We start from the raw sequence: 17513 nt of genomic DNA, 5'->3' as shown, positions 1-17513 counted from the left end.
GACCAACCGAACCCTGGTTTCCCTCCCCCGATCGCTCGCGGTCGCCGGGGCCCGGAGACGCGACGTGACGCGACGCGACGGCGTAACGATGGGGCGTCAAGGGGTTCACATTGATCGGCGGCGGCGTGCCGGACTCGCGGGTGTTCAGTTGACAGTTCCCTGTCATCCTCGCCGCGATCCACGGGTACGATTTAGTTGGGAAAGCAGCCCAATCCGTTTTATTGGGCTACAAGGCCGGCCCAATATCGCCAAAGGAATCCAGGAGTTATGTGCTGTGGCCAAGGTAGTTTAGTCCCCCCCTGCTTAGTCTCAAGGTGATTACCCAACAATCACACGAGTTATAGAGCGTCAGCTGAAGGATTCAAACTCAAGCAGCTGCGTGGTGAGCACAGAGCGAACTATTCTTTCGCCTTTTACTAAAGAATACCGTGTGCACGCCACAATAAGCAGCATACCCCAATTTTTGGAGGGTGATTTCTCGTCGAGGAAGCGCCCAACAAGCTCAACATTCAAATCTTTTAAGTTTCTTTTTTAGGGTTTCTTCCTGGAGAGATGATGATGTACTTTTTATCCTTTTTTTGGGTAAGTATCCTTTTATCCTCATGAAGAATAGCCCACCAGCCGTTCGACCATATTGTTCAGGATCTATTCAATTTCTGTTCTAGTTAAAGAAGCCCTCAATCTTCTGCCGAATCCGTGTGGTGGGTTAGTCTACTTGTGCTGTGGTGCCGTGGTGTACCCTGAATAATCCTAAGAGGCAACAGAAAGCCCAGTCGCCCGCACAGGTTAACCATCGGCACCTAACCTTAATCTCAAATGACAGGCCTAATCCCGTCCTCACTCCCCCCAAAATCAGTGACCTGATCGATTGACGATTATGCAAAGCTCAATCGTCTGACGGCGACCAAATCTGCTATTTGTTCATCTATCCATGCTCTTCGAGGAAGAACATATCAACATTGACGTCTGGAAAGCAGAAACAATGTACGCTCTTCTGAAACGTTAATGCTGACAGTCTGAATACAAGGCTAACATAAGACGGTAAGAGGTATACATGATCAGTACAAGCTTATAAGTATAATACACCAAAAGGGCATCAACTGACACATTGATCGATTTCTGTTTATATCATCCAAATAGCGTATATAATGTAAGAAGAATGGCCGCTTGCCACAGCAGTTAGAGCAATAATTTACAGAGACATGCGGCTGGAGTAGAGACAATTTGCCACTACCTCTCAACAGATTGAGCTACTGCCATGGCACTAATTCACGACACAGTTGGCGATCTCAGCGAGTAGGGGAGGAGCTAAGTGATTAAAAAAAACTGGGAATCACACGGGGTAGAAAAATTGCTTCCTGGCATCAATTTTGGGTCTTCTCCACCTTGGCCTTGATCTTCTGCTCGATGATCGCCTTCTCGGTGTCAAGGCTGAACATCCGGTTGAGGGCGTGCATGTTCTCAAGCGTCTCGTCGAGGGTGCGGCTGTCGCTGCCATCGCACCTCAGATGCTGCAGTGGGCCGTGGAGGAGCTTGTTCACGATGCCGGTGCTCAGCTCCTCAACAGCTCTCCGCATCTTCTTGGTGAGATTGTCGTCTCCGATCTTCTGCAGACACTTCTCGAGCTCTGAGGCCCGGATCCTGTCAGCATATGACCTCAACTTCTTGATGGTCGGAACGGTCTCCAACGAGTCCCTCCATGCCTCAAACCGTTTCAGTTCTTCGGTGATGATTGTCTGCGCCTCCATTGCTTTCCTGAGCCTGTCCTCCTTGTTGGCTTCCACCACCTCTTTCAAGTCATCAACGTTGTATACTCGTGCCGAGCTAACTTCAGACACACATGCACTGACATTTCTCGGGACAGATATGTCGACAAATAGACGGACACCACCCATAGTATCAGAAATAGGGGGAAGTGCCTCTGCGTGCTCCTTTGTGAACAATGGGGATTCAGATGCGGTGCTTGTGAACACGACATCAGCTTCAGAAGCAGCCTCATACATCTCTGAGAGAGGCCTGTACACAATCTCAATATCTTTCATCTCCTCACGAATGGCATCCACCCTTTCCACCGAGCGGTTCACAACCACCACCTTTTTGCATCCTTTGGCAATGAGATGCTTGACCACTAATTTGCCCATCTTACCAGCACCAATCAGCAGCATACTAGCTGACAGGGCTTCAGTCTTTGGAAGCTTCATCAAGGCCAATTCAACTGCAGCTGAACTGACAGAAACCGCACCAGATGATATGTTGGTCTCACATCGGACACGCTTACCAGCTGTGATTGCATCCTTGAACATCCTATCAATGTTCTTTCCCAGGCCTCCACTGTTTTGCCCGCTCCTTACAACTTGCTTAACTTGAGCAAGGATTTGTCCTTCACCGAGAACCAAAGAGTCAAGCCCAGCTGATACCTCAAACAGATGGCGTGTAGCATCACTGTCACGCAACATGAACAGGTGCTCCCTGAGCTCAGAAGCAGGAATGCCACTTTTCTGCAAAATCACAAAGTACACATCAGGACATCTTTCCCAGATGGTGTCATTGAGAAACCTAAAGGGAAAGCTGGGCAAAAAAGACTAAGGACGGAATAAATATAGTTGATCAGACTCACCTTTGACATCCAGTCTATTACTTCTCTGATACCACGGTTCCATGACAGGGCCACCACATAAATTTCCATTCTATTGCAGGTACTAAGAACAGCAGCCTCTTCAATATGGTTTAGACTAGTGAGTTCTTGAATAGCACGGGGCCATAGTTCCTCAGCAATCGCAAGTTTTTCACGCATCTCCACTGGTGCTGTGTGTACACTGAGGCCAATCACAGCTATGCTACTCCTTTCCTTCATGTACCCTGGTAGTGAATAGAAAAGTAAAAACATCATCAAAAACTGCAGTCTGCAGAGAAAATATTTTTCTTTTTTGATGAAACGAGAAAAATATTTTTCTAATAGAAGTAAACTGAATATACTTGCACATTTATTGCTAGCAGCACCATGGAAATGTTTATTGAAGCAAATTCTATTCATAGAATTTCACGTGTTTACGCTAGATTAATATGACAAAAACAAGAGAAACTCGAAAATTTTTCAGTGCAAAATGCTTGAAATCTTTGTTGTCGAATTAGATTTCTCCTTCCTAAGGACAACACAATTCTATATGCATTCACTACCATTTGGCTTGTTAACACATGTTACTTTGATGGATATAGACAAAGATAACACTCCGTCAATTTGTGAAACATTGGCTCCACAATCAGTTAAACTTGAACAAATCCCCCGAAAGTAACTTGCTATCCACTATTGGTTGCTTGAATCGATTCCAAAAGGAAACTAATTAATGTTTCAATTGGGATGCCCGGCAGTTTCCTCATCCCCATGACCCATTTCGGATGGCACAAGCAATCCCTCTCTGATGCCACACACGACCTGAACTTAACATGAAAAAAAAATTAAGTTATGCATGGTGAAAGAAAAATTGCGACAGAGCAATGCAAAATTCACGCTCATTCCTTTTTCTTCCCCAAACCACCCACACCTTTTGACCTGTACCAAACCAAAAGTCCAAAACTAATCCCAACTGCAGCAGTAACCTCGACGCGACGCAAAAGATCCCTCAAATCGCGCACCAGAAATAAATCACCAGGCCGGGAAGAATCGCGCATCCAAAGCAACAGGAAAGGTAACAGCAGCTGCAGATTTGAGGACAGGCGAAGGGCAAGAGACTCACGGTCGGCGGAGATCTTGAACTGCTCGAGCGCGGCGATGCTGGCCGCCTTGGCCACCGCCTGCACCTGGGTCTCCACGCCGGCGTCGCACCGCACCACCCCGGAGCGTCTCCTGCCGCCGGTGGACACCCTCGGGCAGATGGCCGACGACGACGACCCCCGCGGCTTGGCGGTGGCTGCGGCCCCGAATGCCGCCGCCGCGGCGGTCGCTGACGTCGTGCTCGCCATCATCTAGATCAAAGGGAAGACAGGAAAGCTGCCCCCTTTTCCAAGGAAACCAAACCAATGCGACGAGAATCGCAGGCGGATAGGAAGACGGGAAGGAGATACAGAGAGAGAGAGAGGCGAGGAGAAACTCTTATCGCTTCTCGCTCTACCTCTCCCCCGCTGCAGGTGCAGTTCTTGGCGAGGGTCCTCGGTGAGCGAGGGCGGAGATGTGGAATTGGTTTTCGCCTCGCGTGGCCCGAGGGGGGGAGGGGGTGGAGAGGAGGAAGAAAGGCTCGGCTGCTGCTTGGAGCCAAAGGTTATGGGAGAGGGGATGGGGGGTTGTTGGGTCGCCGGAGCAGCGCGGCACGGCGTGTGGGGCCCACGCGTGGCGGGGTGCCTTTGGGCTAGGTCTTTGCGTCGGCCAGGAATTTTCTATGTTAGAAAAAATATTTTGCGGAAAGGCCCTCTTGATGAGTAAATATTATATAGAATTTCTTCCTCCGACAAACTGATTTGTGCCGGACTTTGGGTTATGTACAAAGATAAAGATTCTATTACAGCCGGTCGTATATTTGTCTAATCGTACGGTCGCTTTCTTCCACCGTGATATAATGCTCCCACGTGCACCATGTTCAGCTGTCCAGATGGTCCCACATTCCAATGAGAGGAGAGATAGTGGTGGATATTTTTATTTTACACATCAGGTCGCACGCGGCACGCTGGTTCATTTCACCCCCACACGCTCTCTCTAGGGTTAGTCTCTCTCTCGTCTATCTGCGTTCACATTGAATGGCGATTCATACCCAACCTCTCGCACCCCCCATACTGATGCATGTTCAGTTGGATCCGGTGGTAATCTATGGCGTCCTCAAGAAGGTGAGTGATTTCCTCCGCCGCGGCGCGCCCAAAATTCCTCGTCCTTGTGTTTTTTTGCCTTGATTCTGATCCGTTCCGGCCTTTGTAGATCGATTCCATTGGCGTGCTGGGATTCCATGGGGGCATCTACGTGGGGAGGGGGCCATGGAAATGCAGATCAGGGACGAGGTGTGTTCTCTCCCTCTCATCTATTTCCGCACAGATCCAAAATCTATCTCATCTGTTTCAAATGGAGGTGTTGATTTGAGTCTTTTTTGTGTGGCGTTTGCTTTTGGAGATTTGGGCATCTAGCGCTCACCATCAGATGATTTTCTCAGCCATCAGAAGCACATGCGCAGAGATCAGTTGGGGGTATTGTTGGTTGGAATCCCATGTGAGCTATCCTCATCACTTTTTTATTTGTGTTGTAGTCTCATGAGGCAACGGAGAGGGATTATTTGAACTTGCTTTTGGGGTAGATTTGTTTCATCTGCATAGACAAATCATAAGAGAATTTCTGATTGGGTGGAGTGCGGTTCTCTTGTTTAAACAAGAGGGGAAGAAGATTTTGCATCATTTATATCTTTTCCTTCAGTTTTATTATCCTAATGTTGTAGTAATCAATACTTATTCAGTTTATGCAACGCTTCTAATATATTCATTACTTAAAGCTTCAGTGTTGATATATTCAGTGATAAAGCAAAATCCCATATTACTAGGAACAATCTAGTACTTACACTACTCTATGAGCAAAATCTAACTATGGAGTCATGATCTAATGAAACTAATTAGCGAGGTATAGTCTTCAGTGAATTACTCACCTGCATTGCTATATTGTTTTTTGTCCATTAACAAACCACTTACCATTTAAGCAAGTGATTATTCTCAGATAAGTTGGACCATGCATATGTTATTTTTTATTCAGTGCTAATATATATTCACTTCGAAGATATTACATACTCAAAGAATATGTGTTCATTGCTTCCCCATCAGCGGAAATCCTCCGTTTTCATCTCATCATGCGATTTGGATTTTTGTCATGTTCTTTTGGACTGAACTCGAGGCTCCTCACTTTTCGACTCATCACAAGATTCGAATTATTTTTCAGGTTCTTTTGGGCTGAACTCGAGGCTTCTGGTGGAACACTGTTCTTTGCAGCCAGCAAGGAAGTGGTTTTTGTTGCTGGTGGAAGGCTTCCTACTAGTAGAAATAAGTGCATAAAGACTAGTCCAACCCTCTGCACAATATTTTTATGATGTATATGTGTGTTTCACATGTTTTCAGTACACGCTTTGTTGAATGCCTACGACACACATTATTAGAAGCATTTAATAAATTTAAGTAGACATTTAAATACTATTCAGATAGCATTTTAAATATTCAATTCAAGCAATTTTTTTAAATATTTCACACGGCTCATGTGACAGCTGATGGACTCTCCTTTTGTCCGGAACCAGCAGCAACTAGCAGGCACGACTTCAGCTTTTCGCTGTTAAATTTGTGAGTGCCTTCCCTTCCCCTCCTCCTGATGTGCTGATGCACTAGATTTTAGGAAATGTTTTTTGGTTAATCCTCATGCATGCTCAGGCATTTTTTGAGATAGTACCTTTTTTTGTTGCTATTAGTTGGGTGTATGCTATCATTTTTTTGCTATCACTTGGCACATGCTATCAGGGTATCATTTTTTTTGCAAAGTTATTGAAATTTATTGTAGAGTAGCGCTGTTGACTGATGAAAAATCTTGCGCTTCTTCCTCTTTGCCTGAGTGTTCATCCTCTTAGCTAGCATATTTTCCCTTTTTTGCCATTTAACTTTTGATCTTGGCGGGTTGTTTCAACTGCATCCCGACGTTATCTTCATCAAGTATGCAATTTTGGGCTTTTCGATTCAGTTGCTCTTCCTTTGTCCACGATTTAATCTAGAGTGGGTGGGTGGTGTACTCATGTTGCTGTTAATTTGGTTTTCAGGAATGGAGCTTCAGTTCGGTTCCTAAATGTGAAATGGTTATCTCATTCTTTTTCACATCATCATAAGCATTTGAGTACTTTGCAATAGGTATTTTTGTTAAATAGTAGAAGCATTTTTAGTAGTTTTCTTTAGAGAATTATATCAATTAGTAGAAGCATTTCATTACTTTCAAGTAGTCAAATATATCAAATACAAGAAGCATTTCAGTACTTTCCAATAGAAAAATACATCAAATAATATAAGTATTTTTAGAACTAGGCAATAATATTGGTAGGATTTGGACAATAATATTGTTCTTCATAGGCAATAATATGGGTTACAATAGGTATTTTCTACAGAAGGTTACATGCGGATTTTGCATGCTCAGCTGCAGAAGTTAATGAATCATCATGTGGCAACAGTTGTAGCATAAAGTAACGCAGTATGGATTGTTGATGCACGCGTAGGGGTAGCTGCATCAGCATAGATTGTTGTGCTTGCGCCACAGCTGCAACAACATCATTAGATGCTAAGTTAGATAACTTAGTTACATTCAGTAGGAAATTTTTTATTTTTTCTTTGTTTTTCTGTTGAATCTTGTTGGTACTATAGTAGTCAGCAATACGATTTATGTTAGGCAATACTATGGTTATTTGTGACAATAATATGCTTTTGGTTTAGGGAATTAGGCTAACTTCTGAAGCTAGCATGGTTTATTTGATCATACATGTGCTTTTTATGCTACCTCCTAAACTTTTTTAACATGCATTTTAGCACGTACATTATGTTATCAGATTATATTAATTTACTACATTATATATTTACAGGTCATGTGCAGTGAAGCAACAGTCAAGTATAAGCATGGTGTATCTAGTGGTTACGTGATGAAACAATATTATCGTGAATCTGTTTATTTGCTTGAATATTTACTCAAATTTTGCTTCAAATCAGTCTATATTATTTGCTTCTACATTTATTCTAAATTGCTTTGGAGTTCATTAGGATATGCTTTCAACTTTTAACAGAAGTGCTTTCTGGAACTGTACATGAAAAATGTCGTCGAAACATATTGAAGTGGGATCTTATTTTGATGTTTTTGTAGGGTGCAACTCAATGGTGCAATCAGATTTTAATTTTGTTTCTTGTTCGTAAAATTATAGCTTTTCTAAACTTGGGGTTGTGTTTGCATGCGTTGATGTCATCGTTTTTGTTCTTATCCTGAGAAAAGTGAAACGGATAACAGTTTTTTGCTAAAAAGGGAAAATCTGACACCGTAGTTGCCAAAAAAAGGAAAGGCCGTACGGCCGGCCTAATTTACGGCCGGCCGTACGTTAGCCAGGTCCTACTACAAACTTATTTTTGGTGAACCAATATGGAACTCTTCTACTAAGAGAAACAAACACGGCAGTTTCTAACAGCTCTACTATGATCATGAGCTACAACAACTACTTTGCATATTAGTAGTGTGGTCGCTTAGCTACGGCTACAACAAGCAACATCTAAAGTAGATTTTACCTGCTGTCTGTTCCAGTGGTAGCTAGATGAAGCAAGCAGTATCTAAAATCTACATATACAATCACATCTTTACTGGCTTGCCATGAATTTTAGTAGCGCGAATAATCCATCATATAGAAATATGAGAAATATGAATCATCTCATACAAAAGTTGTTCATCTTCAAAATCTTCATATTTGTAATGCGAAATCTGCCATGTGTTCTTGCATGCAAGGAAAACTCGGACCTCCATGTAATTTTGTGAAAATTGGAGTAGCATCTTTTCAACCTCCATGTGTTTTTTCTTACCTATTTTATGCCGCATGTTGGTACTGGGCTACTGGCGGGGGGTGGGTTAGGCACCAGGGAGGAGATGAGCCGGGAGGATGAGAGGGTAGCGGGAGTGTGGTGGCCTCCGGCCTCTGATTGGCTGCGGCCGCACCCTTCTATCCAACCCTTATCTCCCTCTCTCTTTCTCCGTCCGGGCGCGGCTTCGCTTTTGTATGGCCTGCGAGGTGGACACACGAGTTCCCATGGCCGCCTCACGCGCATCCTCGTGCGGCTGATGGCGAAGCGTGTCGACGTGGTGGCCACACTCTCCTGCCCCCCGGGCCCGCCTGTCTGTCCGACTGGCGCTGCGCTTCCCGTGGCATATTCGGGGCCTTGTGGATTCAGGGTCTGCGTCTTTTTTTTTTACTTTTTTCTCATGTCTTTTAAAATAAAACAACTTGTAGGATTGTCTCATTTTCTAGTGTAGGATTACATGAAAAATTACAGTTTGAATGTACTCGCATCATGAAATGCCTAGTTTATTTAATATATACACATACAAATTTATGTAAGTCGGTACCTAGGCACAAACTGCTTCCATAGTCGGATTATGGAGTGTGGTTCATGTTTCAAAGATTTTTTATTTTTTGCGGGTATGTTTCAAAGAATTTGAAGTTTCGAAAGATACCGGCCCGCCTTAATTTGGCCGCTACTTTTGTTGAACCTATATTTACATAATGTTTATTATGCCCATTTTCTTTCGTCGCATCATTATTATTTGAGTTATGCATGTTTGTAGCATTTTGCATTACGCTCACTTTTTTGGTCGCGCTGTTTCTATGAGAGAACGAGACCCATCTTTTGGATCAAGCTCAACAGCGATACCCTTGCTTGGCCGGATTATTTTGCCACTAGTATTTTTCGGTAGATCTTTCGGCCGGAGCATGCAATTTGAGAGGATAGTTAGGAAGGGCAACATCAAGCCAACTGTCCAAGGCTCCTACTTTGGCAGGTCATCCGTAGGCGACGTCTTTGAGTACGTCAGTGATCGACCTACTGTCTCTGCTTGATACATCCCCAATTCCCCAGTGCTGCAGTGCAGCTTCCTTCGAGGAAGGCATGGCATTTGCGCAGCTTCAGAAAAAAGAATGAGAGATCGAGTATCATGGTGAACGCGATCTAGTCTGCAGCTGTTGTTGGCAACGTCTTTGGGTACGTCGATGTGGCCTAACAACCTGCAGTGTCTGAAGTATGAACCGATAACTGAAATAGATTCAGCTATTAGAAACTACTAATGCCGGATCCGGTGGCTGTGCGCGGGCGGAAGAGGCGTCTCTTCGTGGCTCGTCGGCGGAAGCTGCGGGCTGTGGCGGCGCCGGTGGCCGGTGCCTGCGGATCCCGGGCCGCGCTGGCCGGATCTGACGCTACCGCGGTTGGATTCGTCGGCGCGGCGCGGCGGGGACCCTGCGGCGCTCGCGGCCGGCCATGGCGTGCGGCGGCGATGCTGGCCGCCATGTGTGTGCTCAGCATGGAGGTCGCTGCGATGGCTGCGCGTGGGCGGCCAGTGCGGGTGCGGCGCATGCGCGTGCGGCGGCCAGTGTTGGCGCGTGGGCCTGCTGAGGTGTGGGCGTTGCGCGGGCGCGCGGAGGCGATGCGTGATGGCGGCCTGGGGCGGCACGCGAGGACGGCGGCAGTCTGTGGCGGTGGCTGGCGGCGTCCGGCGGCGCCCAGGGCGCGGGCGGAGGCTGAACGCGCCTCCTGAGCGCCGATGCCGGGTGGCCGGCGCGTGTGGGCAGGAGGCTGTGGCCAGGTGGAGGCAGCGGAGGTGTTCAGCGGCAGCATGGTGTGTGGCAGCATGGTCTTGACTCGGAGTGTCAAGCCGGGCACGTGCAGCATGGGTTGATGCTCCGGGCGAAAGCCCTCGCCGGCATTGCGCCGGTGCAGATGACGGCGGCGCTTTAGGGTGTCGCTTCCCCTATTGAGGGCGTCATTGTGGAGCTATCACCCTACTGCGCGGGGTTCTCTGGGTGAAAACCCTGTCCAGTAATGGACGAGCGACGACGGCGCATCTTGCGTCGTTCCCTTGTTGGAGGCGTCGTCTTTAGAGACCCTGCTCGGTTCTAGCACTGCTTGCTCCGACGACCGGTGTTGGCTATCCCGTCGTGGGACATGCTCAAGGGTGTTGATTCTTCCTCACGTCGAAGCATCAACCTTCTTGTTGGTGGCCAGGGGTCTTCGCTTGGTTGCCGTTTGTCTGCTCGCAGCGGACCACGGCGGCCGATGTTGCATTGCAACCATCGGTGCGGTGTGGGACGGCGTCGGAAGACGGCGCTTGCGGCAACGGCAATGAGAGACGACTCGGCTTGTAGCGGACTGCGGCGGTTGGTTTTCAGCTTGGCTGAGCATGTCTGGTGCGGTACAACGTCGTATGACGGCACAGGCGACAACCTTGATGTGCTGTTTGAAGGCAGCAGTTCGTGTGGGGGGAAGCAACGCGGTGTATCGGATGTTCGGCGTCGGCCTGGGTGTTTGGTGAGGTGTTTTGGAGGTGGGGAATCATGCTCGCTGTCCTGTCGGCAACACAAGGAACGAGTCCGGAGCTTGGAGTGGTGGCGGATGTGGTGAGGCCCCCGCGCACGAGAGGAGGCGTTCAACGGCGGATGAGGCGAGGCCCCCGCACGTTGTTTTGCTCGGATTCGGCGCTTTTCATTCCGTCGGATAGGTCCTGCATGGTTGCAACGTCCAACGAAGGCGTCTACTTTCTTTGTTTTCTCTATCAGCGTCGGTTCACGCTGGAGTTCTGGTGTCTACTAGGGTGCGGCATGAGGGTGGGAGCTGCAGTTTTTGTTTTTCTCCGCTATTGTCCTCGTGTGTACGACCCCGCGTTGATGTCCTAATCCAACCGGGTGAGTATAATTGTTTTTTTTTCTTTTTTGTTTCCCTGGCTATGGTCTCCCAAGGCCGTAGTCTTGTATTTTCTGCTATATTAATAGAAACGCACTCGTCGAGTGCCGTTCGTTCAAAAAAAACTACTAATTAGGAGATGTTGTCAGAATACTACTTAGATTAGAATCAGAAAACGTCAACGCAGGCAGCTCGATCATTACCGGGTTATGCACAATACACTGCACGAGAGAAATACGGTAGACTTGTAGGCGAACCTTCAGAGAAAAAAAAGGGAGGGATTCTTCAGCAGTTGATTGACACCTTCTTGCCGCGCGTACAGCTCTGTGTCTGCACGTTTTTAGTTGGAATGATGACTCGGTGTGTCAAAGTTGGGATCTTCTACACGCGACAACTCGCTGCCGTCCTGCAGGAGATGCCGCAACGGATGCTGGAATGAATAGAACAGGTCAGCAGGCGCAAGAGATCCCAGCACAGAAGATCCCTGCTCGTCAAAAAGCATTCTCCATGGTACGCTTTGACCAGAGCCTCTTTTCCTCTTTTGATTCCTCTTTCATCCGCTAGCTGGTTGCCTTCACACTGGACGGCCAAGGCATATGATATCTCACTTCTCAGCATGTGTTCTTTGACGGCTACAGATCTTTTTTTCTTACTTGCAGGCCATTTAATTTTTGCTACATAAAAAACAAGAAATATTTTCATCGTGTGATAATGTGATTTGCGTAACAAGATGGTTAGCACATGAAAATTCAGTAATTTGGAGGTAGGAGTATAAGAAGCAAAAAAGTATAACAGGGAAGTTCTCTCTTTGACCTGCCCCAGCTCTAGCTGGAGTTCAAGACCGGAACAATCCCTTAATCTAAAAAAGCTAGCCGGAGAGCAGAGCAATGAGAAAGGAAAGAACTAGCCGGCATCAACCTCATAAGCAACCGAACAATCTTGCCTTGCCACATGACCAACGACCAGCGCATGCAGTTGACTCCATGAGATCGTGCGTGACATACGCTCCGAGATAATTAAAAGATGAATGCTTCTTTCTGTTGGTCACCAGGCCAGCGGGTCCTTGACAGGCAAGCAGTACAAGTGCTACGTCAGAAAACAATTCATGCCTTGTTCTCTCGCCATCGAGAGCAATGATGGATGTATTCTGGAAGCTCATTCATCAGGCTAGCTAATAGAATATCCGAGCTTCTAGATTTTATATGCTTGTTATCATATATTAATACGGCACACGGCGTTTCTTGAATCTTGAGTGCTTTGTTATGATCGACATGTCGCGTTGAGTGCGTTCTCTTGGCATCAGTATTTGATGCAGAGTTGTTTCGCGACAGAAGAAAAAAAAAGTAGAAGTATTAATTTATCGCAGAGTTTGCCGGCTAGCTTCAGTGATCCTCCTCCAGTCGCGATGAGCATTCACGGGCGCTTGAGCGCGCGGCGGCATGTTATCCTTCCACCGTTGGAAGTGGTCGGCATTGAGTATTTGCTGCTCTGTGAAGCCAAGCTTGCCACATGCTGCCATGTTGACATGCCAGTTGGCAAGGCTTTGTTTTTTTTGTTTGCTGCGGAGCACCGTGAGGGCGTGAACACTGGGCAGAGAGTAGGCTTTTTCTGGTGTTTTTGTTGCCTTGGGCCTTTAATTCACTCTTCTTAACTTGAGTTGGTGGGCCGAGCCTCTTGAAGAATTCTGTTCTGCCAGTTACTATCAGCAGCGTTTTTCTCTGACACCAAATCAGCACTAGCTACCAGTCAGCCAATAATATTTTTCTCTCACAGCAAATCAGCACCAGTTATAGTCACCAGCGGAACAGAGCGAAGGTCAAATAATGTCCGCTTGAAAGTGGAAGTGGCAGCATCCGAGGAGGGAAATCCTGCACCGGCACGGCATCAAGCTCTGTATCTTCTTGCTCCAAACACGGAATCAAATCAAATTTTGACCCTGAAGAAGTGCTTCAAAATCTGGCTGGTACAAATCATTTGTAACAGTATGATCCCCCCCCCCACCCCCACCCCATTTGGTTAGGTTTTACTAGTCTATCAATCCGTGCTCCCGCACAGGCTAGTTAGAGATATCTAATAATTATCTATCTCACACTCTCTTTAACCAATTAAATATTCTAATCCAATACTGCAAAGATACATATTTATCATTATGTAATTGTAATAAATGTGATAGATTTAGTTACTAGCATTTTTTTCTTATTTCACATCACACCTCCATATATGTTTCATGTGTTTAATTGAAAACTTTGTTTGAGCTATGTGAACAACATGAAAATTGGTATTCTTATCTTTTCTCTTATACATGAATATATGGTGATAAACACATTATGGTTAGTATGTTTATATAAATAATAACATAAATAATATATTAATAATGATAGGAATAGTAATTTAGAATTTTATATTGATGGGCTTTAAGATTTTATTATAATATGATTTAGATTTGGGGTTCATTTTAACTTTTTTATTATGTTATCATTGGATGATATAAATGAAAATTTAGGGGGTTATTTGATATTATTTTATAATAACATAAGTGAGTAATTTACATGAAGGTTAGGGGGTTATTTTAGATTATTTTTTATAATGACAGAGGTGGGTAATTTAGATACATGTTTAGGGGGTTACTTTAGTCTATTTTCATAATATCAAAGATGGGTAATTTATTAAAAAGATAACAGATCCAATGACTATTGTGATTAGAGTTGCCGAATTGATGGCCGGATGTTTCTGACTTTTGTGAGAATTTGTAGCATTTCTCTATTTTTTTTAGACTGTCTACGTAGATCTAGGTGGCTTTACCTGGAGGCTTCAAAAGAAACCTCCAATTAGTAATAGTAAGATGACATGCAAATGAAATTGTAGGATAATTCGAGATGCAAGCCTGTGATCTGTTCTAATATTGCGACGGTAGGGTAAAAGCCATTTGTTATGATCAACTGCAGTCAACACTCCTGTGAACTGTAATACTTTCTGATCCATGCTACTTATCGAAGTCTACGAATGCAAATGTGTTCTTGTCCACTTCCAGAGAAAAAAATAGAATCAGATCGTTCGTATATATGACGGGTATAGTGAAAATGATGATAGATGGTTAAAGGCACAATCCAATTTATATGAATATTTAGCCAATGACTCGAAAGACCTAATGGCAGTTTACAGTTTAAAACCTCTATGGGGCGTTAACGGGTTGTTCATGTATAACTCCAAATGCATACCATTCTTTCGCAGCAAAAGAAGATACATCTCTTTCTACCACTTTCTCGTCTCTAAGTTGGAGATAATACATCAGAAAATGACATCAGCGAAGATAAAAAGATTGTAGCAGGAAATTGAGTAAACTTGGGACGAAGTGAGAAATCTGAGAGGCAAACTAAGGGCAGTAAATTGAAACAGACAGTACATGTCTGCCAATCAATCTTTTTCTTCCTATATTTGAGAGGAAATTGCCCGTGAATTATCATCTCATCTTCAACGGCAATTGCTCTCTACAGCACTGATGTGTCACCGCCAGCTTAACTTAGAGAAAGCAGAAACGACAACTCCTTCACGTAACAAGGCAAATGCAGGGGAACAGAGAAGGCCAATTGAAGATGTGATATTCAGAGCTCGCTCTGTCATACGCCGAGAGGAGCCAACAGCAAAACAGCAGGCTGGAGCAGGTGGAGGAATTCAAGCACAGCGGTGGAGGCCGCCACCACCTGATATCTGGAAGATAAATGTTGATGCTGCTTTTTGGAAGGAGGAGTTGATGGGAGCATGGGGCTTTGTGGTTCGTGATAATCTTGCGATAGCAGCGCTAGCAGGTGCTGGTCACCTATCTACGGTGAGCGATGCTCTGAGTGCTGAGGCACATGCGTGCGTTGAGGCACTTTTGGCCGCGGCAACTCAGGGGATGCAGCATATAATTTTGGAGACGGACTCTGCAACGCTGGTGAAAGCTCTACAATCAAGTGAACACGATTTTGGCGCCGGGGGGTGTTCTATTTAGAGAAGCGAAATTCATACTTGATACTATGTTCTCCTCGTGGTCGGTGGTCTTTGTTAATCGCTCCTTTAATTCTGTAGCTCATGATTTGGCTCGCTTTGGGCGTGATAGGGACCCGGATCATCCGTTCTTGTGGATGCATCCCCTCCCAGATTTTGTAAACGACTTGTTGGTCCGTGATATCACGGCTCTTTGTTGAATTAAAGTAACGAGCATTCCCATAAAAAAAAAGAAACGACAACTCCTTCAACAGTTCATCTTTAATAGCAGGCAACTGTGGGTCCCGCTTGTTAATTATTCTACTTTTTTCTTCGTCTTCATTTGTTATCTGAGAGCACGAGTGGTCGTGGGCGCTCGACGCTCGACGCTCGAATTGGCCTGCGCCGGCCACCGCCCACACCTCCGCCCTGCCTACACGCTTGCCTGGGCCCGTGCCGGCCGCCACCCCCACCTCCGCTCTCGCTTGCGCCCAAGCGCGAGCGGTCCGTCTGCGGCCGGCGCTGCCTCGCCGCGACATGCACTCCCCGTTCCTCGCTCGCGGAGGCCTTGTCCCTCGTCCCCAAGCTAGAGGCGGCGCCGTTCTTCCCTGCGACGGAGCTTCGGCGGCGGAAAATCTTGGGCCACGTTGCTGTCACTCGAGCTCCTCCTCCCCCGCGACGCCGGCCGCGTTCTGCCTTCTGGTCTCAGCTCGATAAACCATGTTGGCGGGCCTGCTGGTCTCGAACCGTATGCTAGCGAGAGTCCGTTGCTGGTCTCGGTAAACCATGTAGCGACATTTTCTTCTCTCAACTCCTCTCTCTCTCCGACGTGGACTTGCTATCGGCAACACTAACGGCCCGTTGCGGGTGGCCTTAGACTGAACTCACCAGCATACGGAGGGAGTGTGGAGGGATGCTGACATGGACGTTCTTTTCACTGTTTTGCACTGTAGAATGTATTGTTTGCAGTGTGGAGTTTGAAATAGGAGGCGGGATGGGAGGTGGGATAGGTATGCTGGTGAGTTCAGTCTTAGTGTTAAAGCAAGGCTTATAACCTCACCTACTTGTCGGTGAAAAGAGCTCCAGCTCAGATGGGTGCTGCCTATTTTATTCAGCAGCTGTAGCTCATTTATTGCATAAAAGCGACATGTAGCCAATTGAAAGCTAAGGGAGCCACGCTGGCAGGCTCAAATAGTGCATGCGCCCGCTGAATTTCGCCGTCTCGCCACACGCCCGCTACCTTCTTTCTTCTTTCTCATGCCTTCTCTTTATATGTAGTTATGTATGAATGAAGTATTGGCTATATATATACTAAACAATGGAAAGATGTTGAAACATTGGAAGTTGCTGCTCCAGGGGAGAGCTGCATAAATGATGGAACAACGTCCCGTTTTTAGAACATGAAGAACATCGAACTAAATCCTTGACCTATCATATTGGACCATTCAATTTAGTCGTATCAGCAACTTCATAGTGAGTTCGACGCTCGGAACTCAGAACGCAGATGTGTTCCTAGCAGGGTTCACCAAACCGGCCGGAACCGGTCCGGTTACCGCGGTTACCGGTCTAACCGGCCCGGACCGGTTCCGGTTCCGGCCGGTTTTAAACCGGCCCAAATTCAAATTTTAAATTTGAATTCTAAAAAATGGAAAAATCCCAAAAAAACCTTAAAAATACTTCAAGTTGCGACGAATTTAATGATGTCAAATTTTTTCAAATATTCGTTCATTTAGTATACTTTGCGAGCATTTGAAGTTAAACAAAAAAAACGTGCATACAAAAATATACAAATACAATGTAAAAGTAGTACAAAAAAGGGTTGGAGGGTTCATTTAGGCTAAAACATGTTATACAAACATTCATTTAGTATACTTTGCGGATATTTGAATTTAAACAAAAAAAGAAAAAAAATTAAATTTAGCGTGTTACCAGTCAAACCGACCGGTAACCGGTCAAACCGGACCGGTAAACCGGTCTAACCGGCCGGTTAGCCGTTCGAAACCGGTATAACTACGGGTTTTGAATTCAAATTTGAGTTTGACCGATTTTTACCGGTAACCGGTCAAACCGGACCGGTTAGCCGGAACCGGGCGCCGGCGGTTCGGTCCAAACGGTCGGATAAAAAAACCCTGGTTCCT

At 45.8% G+C, this 17513-nt stretch overlaps 1 protein-coding gene and 1 pseudogene across 1 annotated transcript; one reads left to right on the top strand and one right to left on the bottom strand.

Moving 5' to 3' along the window:
• Nucleotides 1-373: 373 nt before the first annotated feature.
• On the top strand, nucleotides 374-484 carry LOC120653052 (annotated as a pseudogene).
• A 588-nt stretch (nucleotides 485-1072) lies between these two features.
• LOC120650600 (glutamyl-tRNA reductase, chloroplastic) lies at nucleotides 1073-4272 on the bottom strand. The gene is made up of 3 exons (XM_039927778.1): nucleotides 3735-4272; nucleotides 2618-2859; nucleotides 1073-2498 (listed from the first exon to the last, which is right to left on the bottom strand). Exons 1-3 carry the CDS (start codon nucleotides 3961-3963, stop codon nucleotides 1365-1367), a joined length of 1605 nt encoding a protein of 534 aa, XP_039783712.1. The 5' UTR covers nucleotides 3964-4272; the 3' UTR covers nucleotides 1073-1364.
• Between the last annotated feature and the right edge of the window lie 13241 nt (nucleotides 4273-17513).

Source organism: Panicum virgatum, chromosome 9K (assembly GCF_016808335.1).
Source record: "Panicum virgatum strain AP13 chromosome 9K, P.virgatum_v5, whole genome shotgun sequence".
Lineage (NCBI taxonomy): Eukaryota > Viridiplantae > Streptophyta > Magnoliopsida > Poales > Poaceae > Panicum > Panicum virgatum.
The sequence above is the reverse complement of the archived record's forward strand: the minus strand, read 5'-3'. Positions and strand labels throughout refer to the sequence as shown.

Coding starts and splice junctions, on each gene's coding strand:
- LOC120650600 (XM_039927778.1), bottom strand. CDS start 3,963: ATGATGGCGAGCACGACGTCAGCGACCGCCGCGGCGGCGGCATTCGGG. Junction 2,860..3,734: donor GTTCAAGATCTCCGCCGACC/GTGAGTCTCTTG, acceptor ATTCACTACCAG/GGTACATGAAGGAAAGGAGT. Junction 2,499..2,617: donor TAATAGACTGGATGTCAAAG/GTGAGTCTGATC, acceptor GTGATTTTGCAG/AAAAGTGGCATTCCTGCTTC.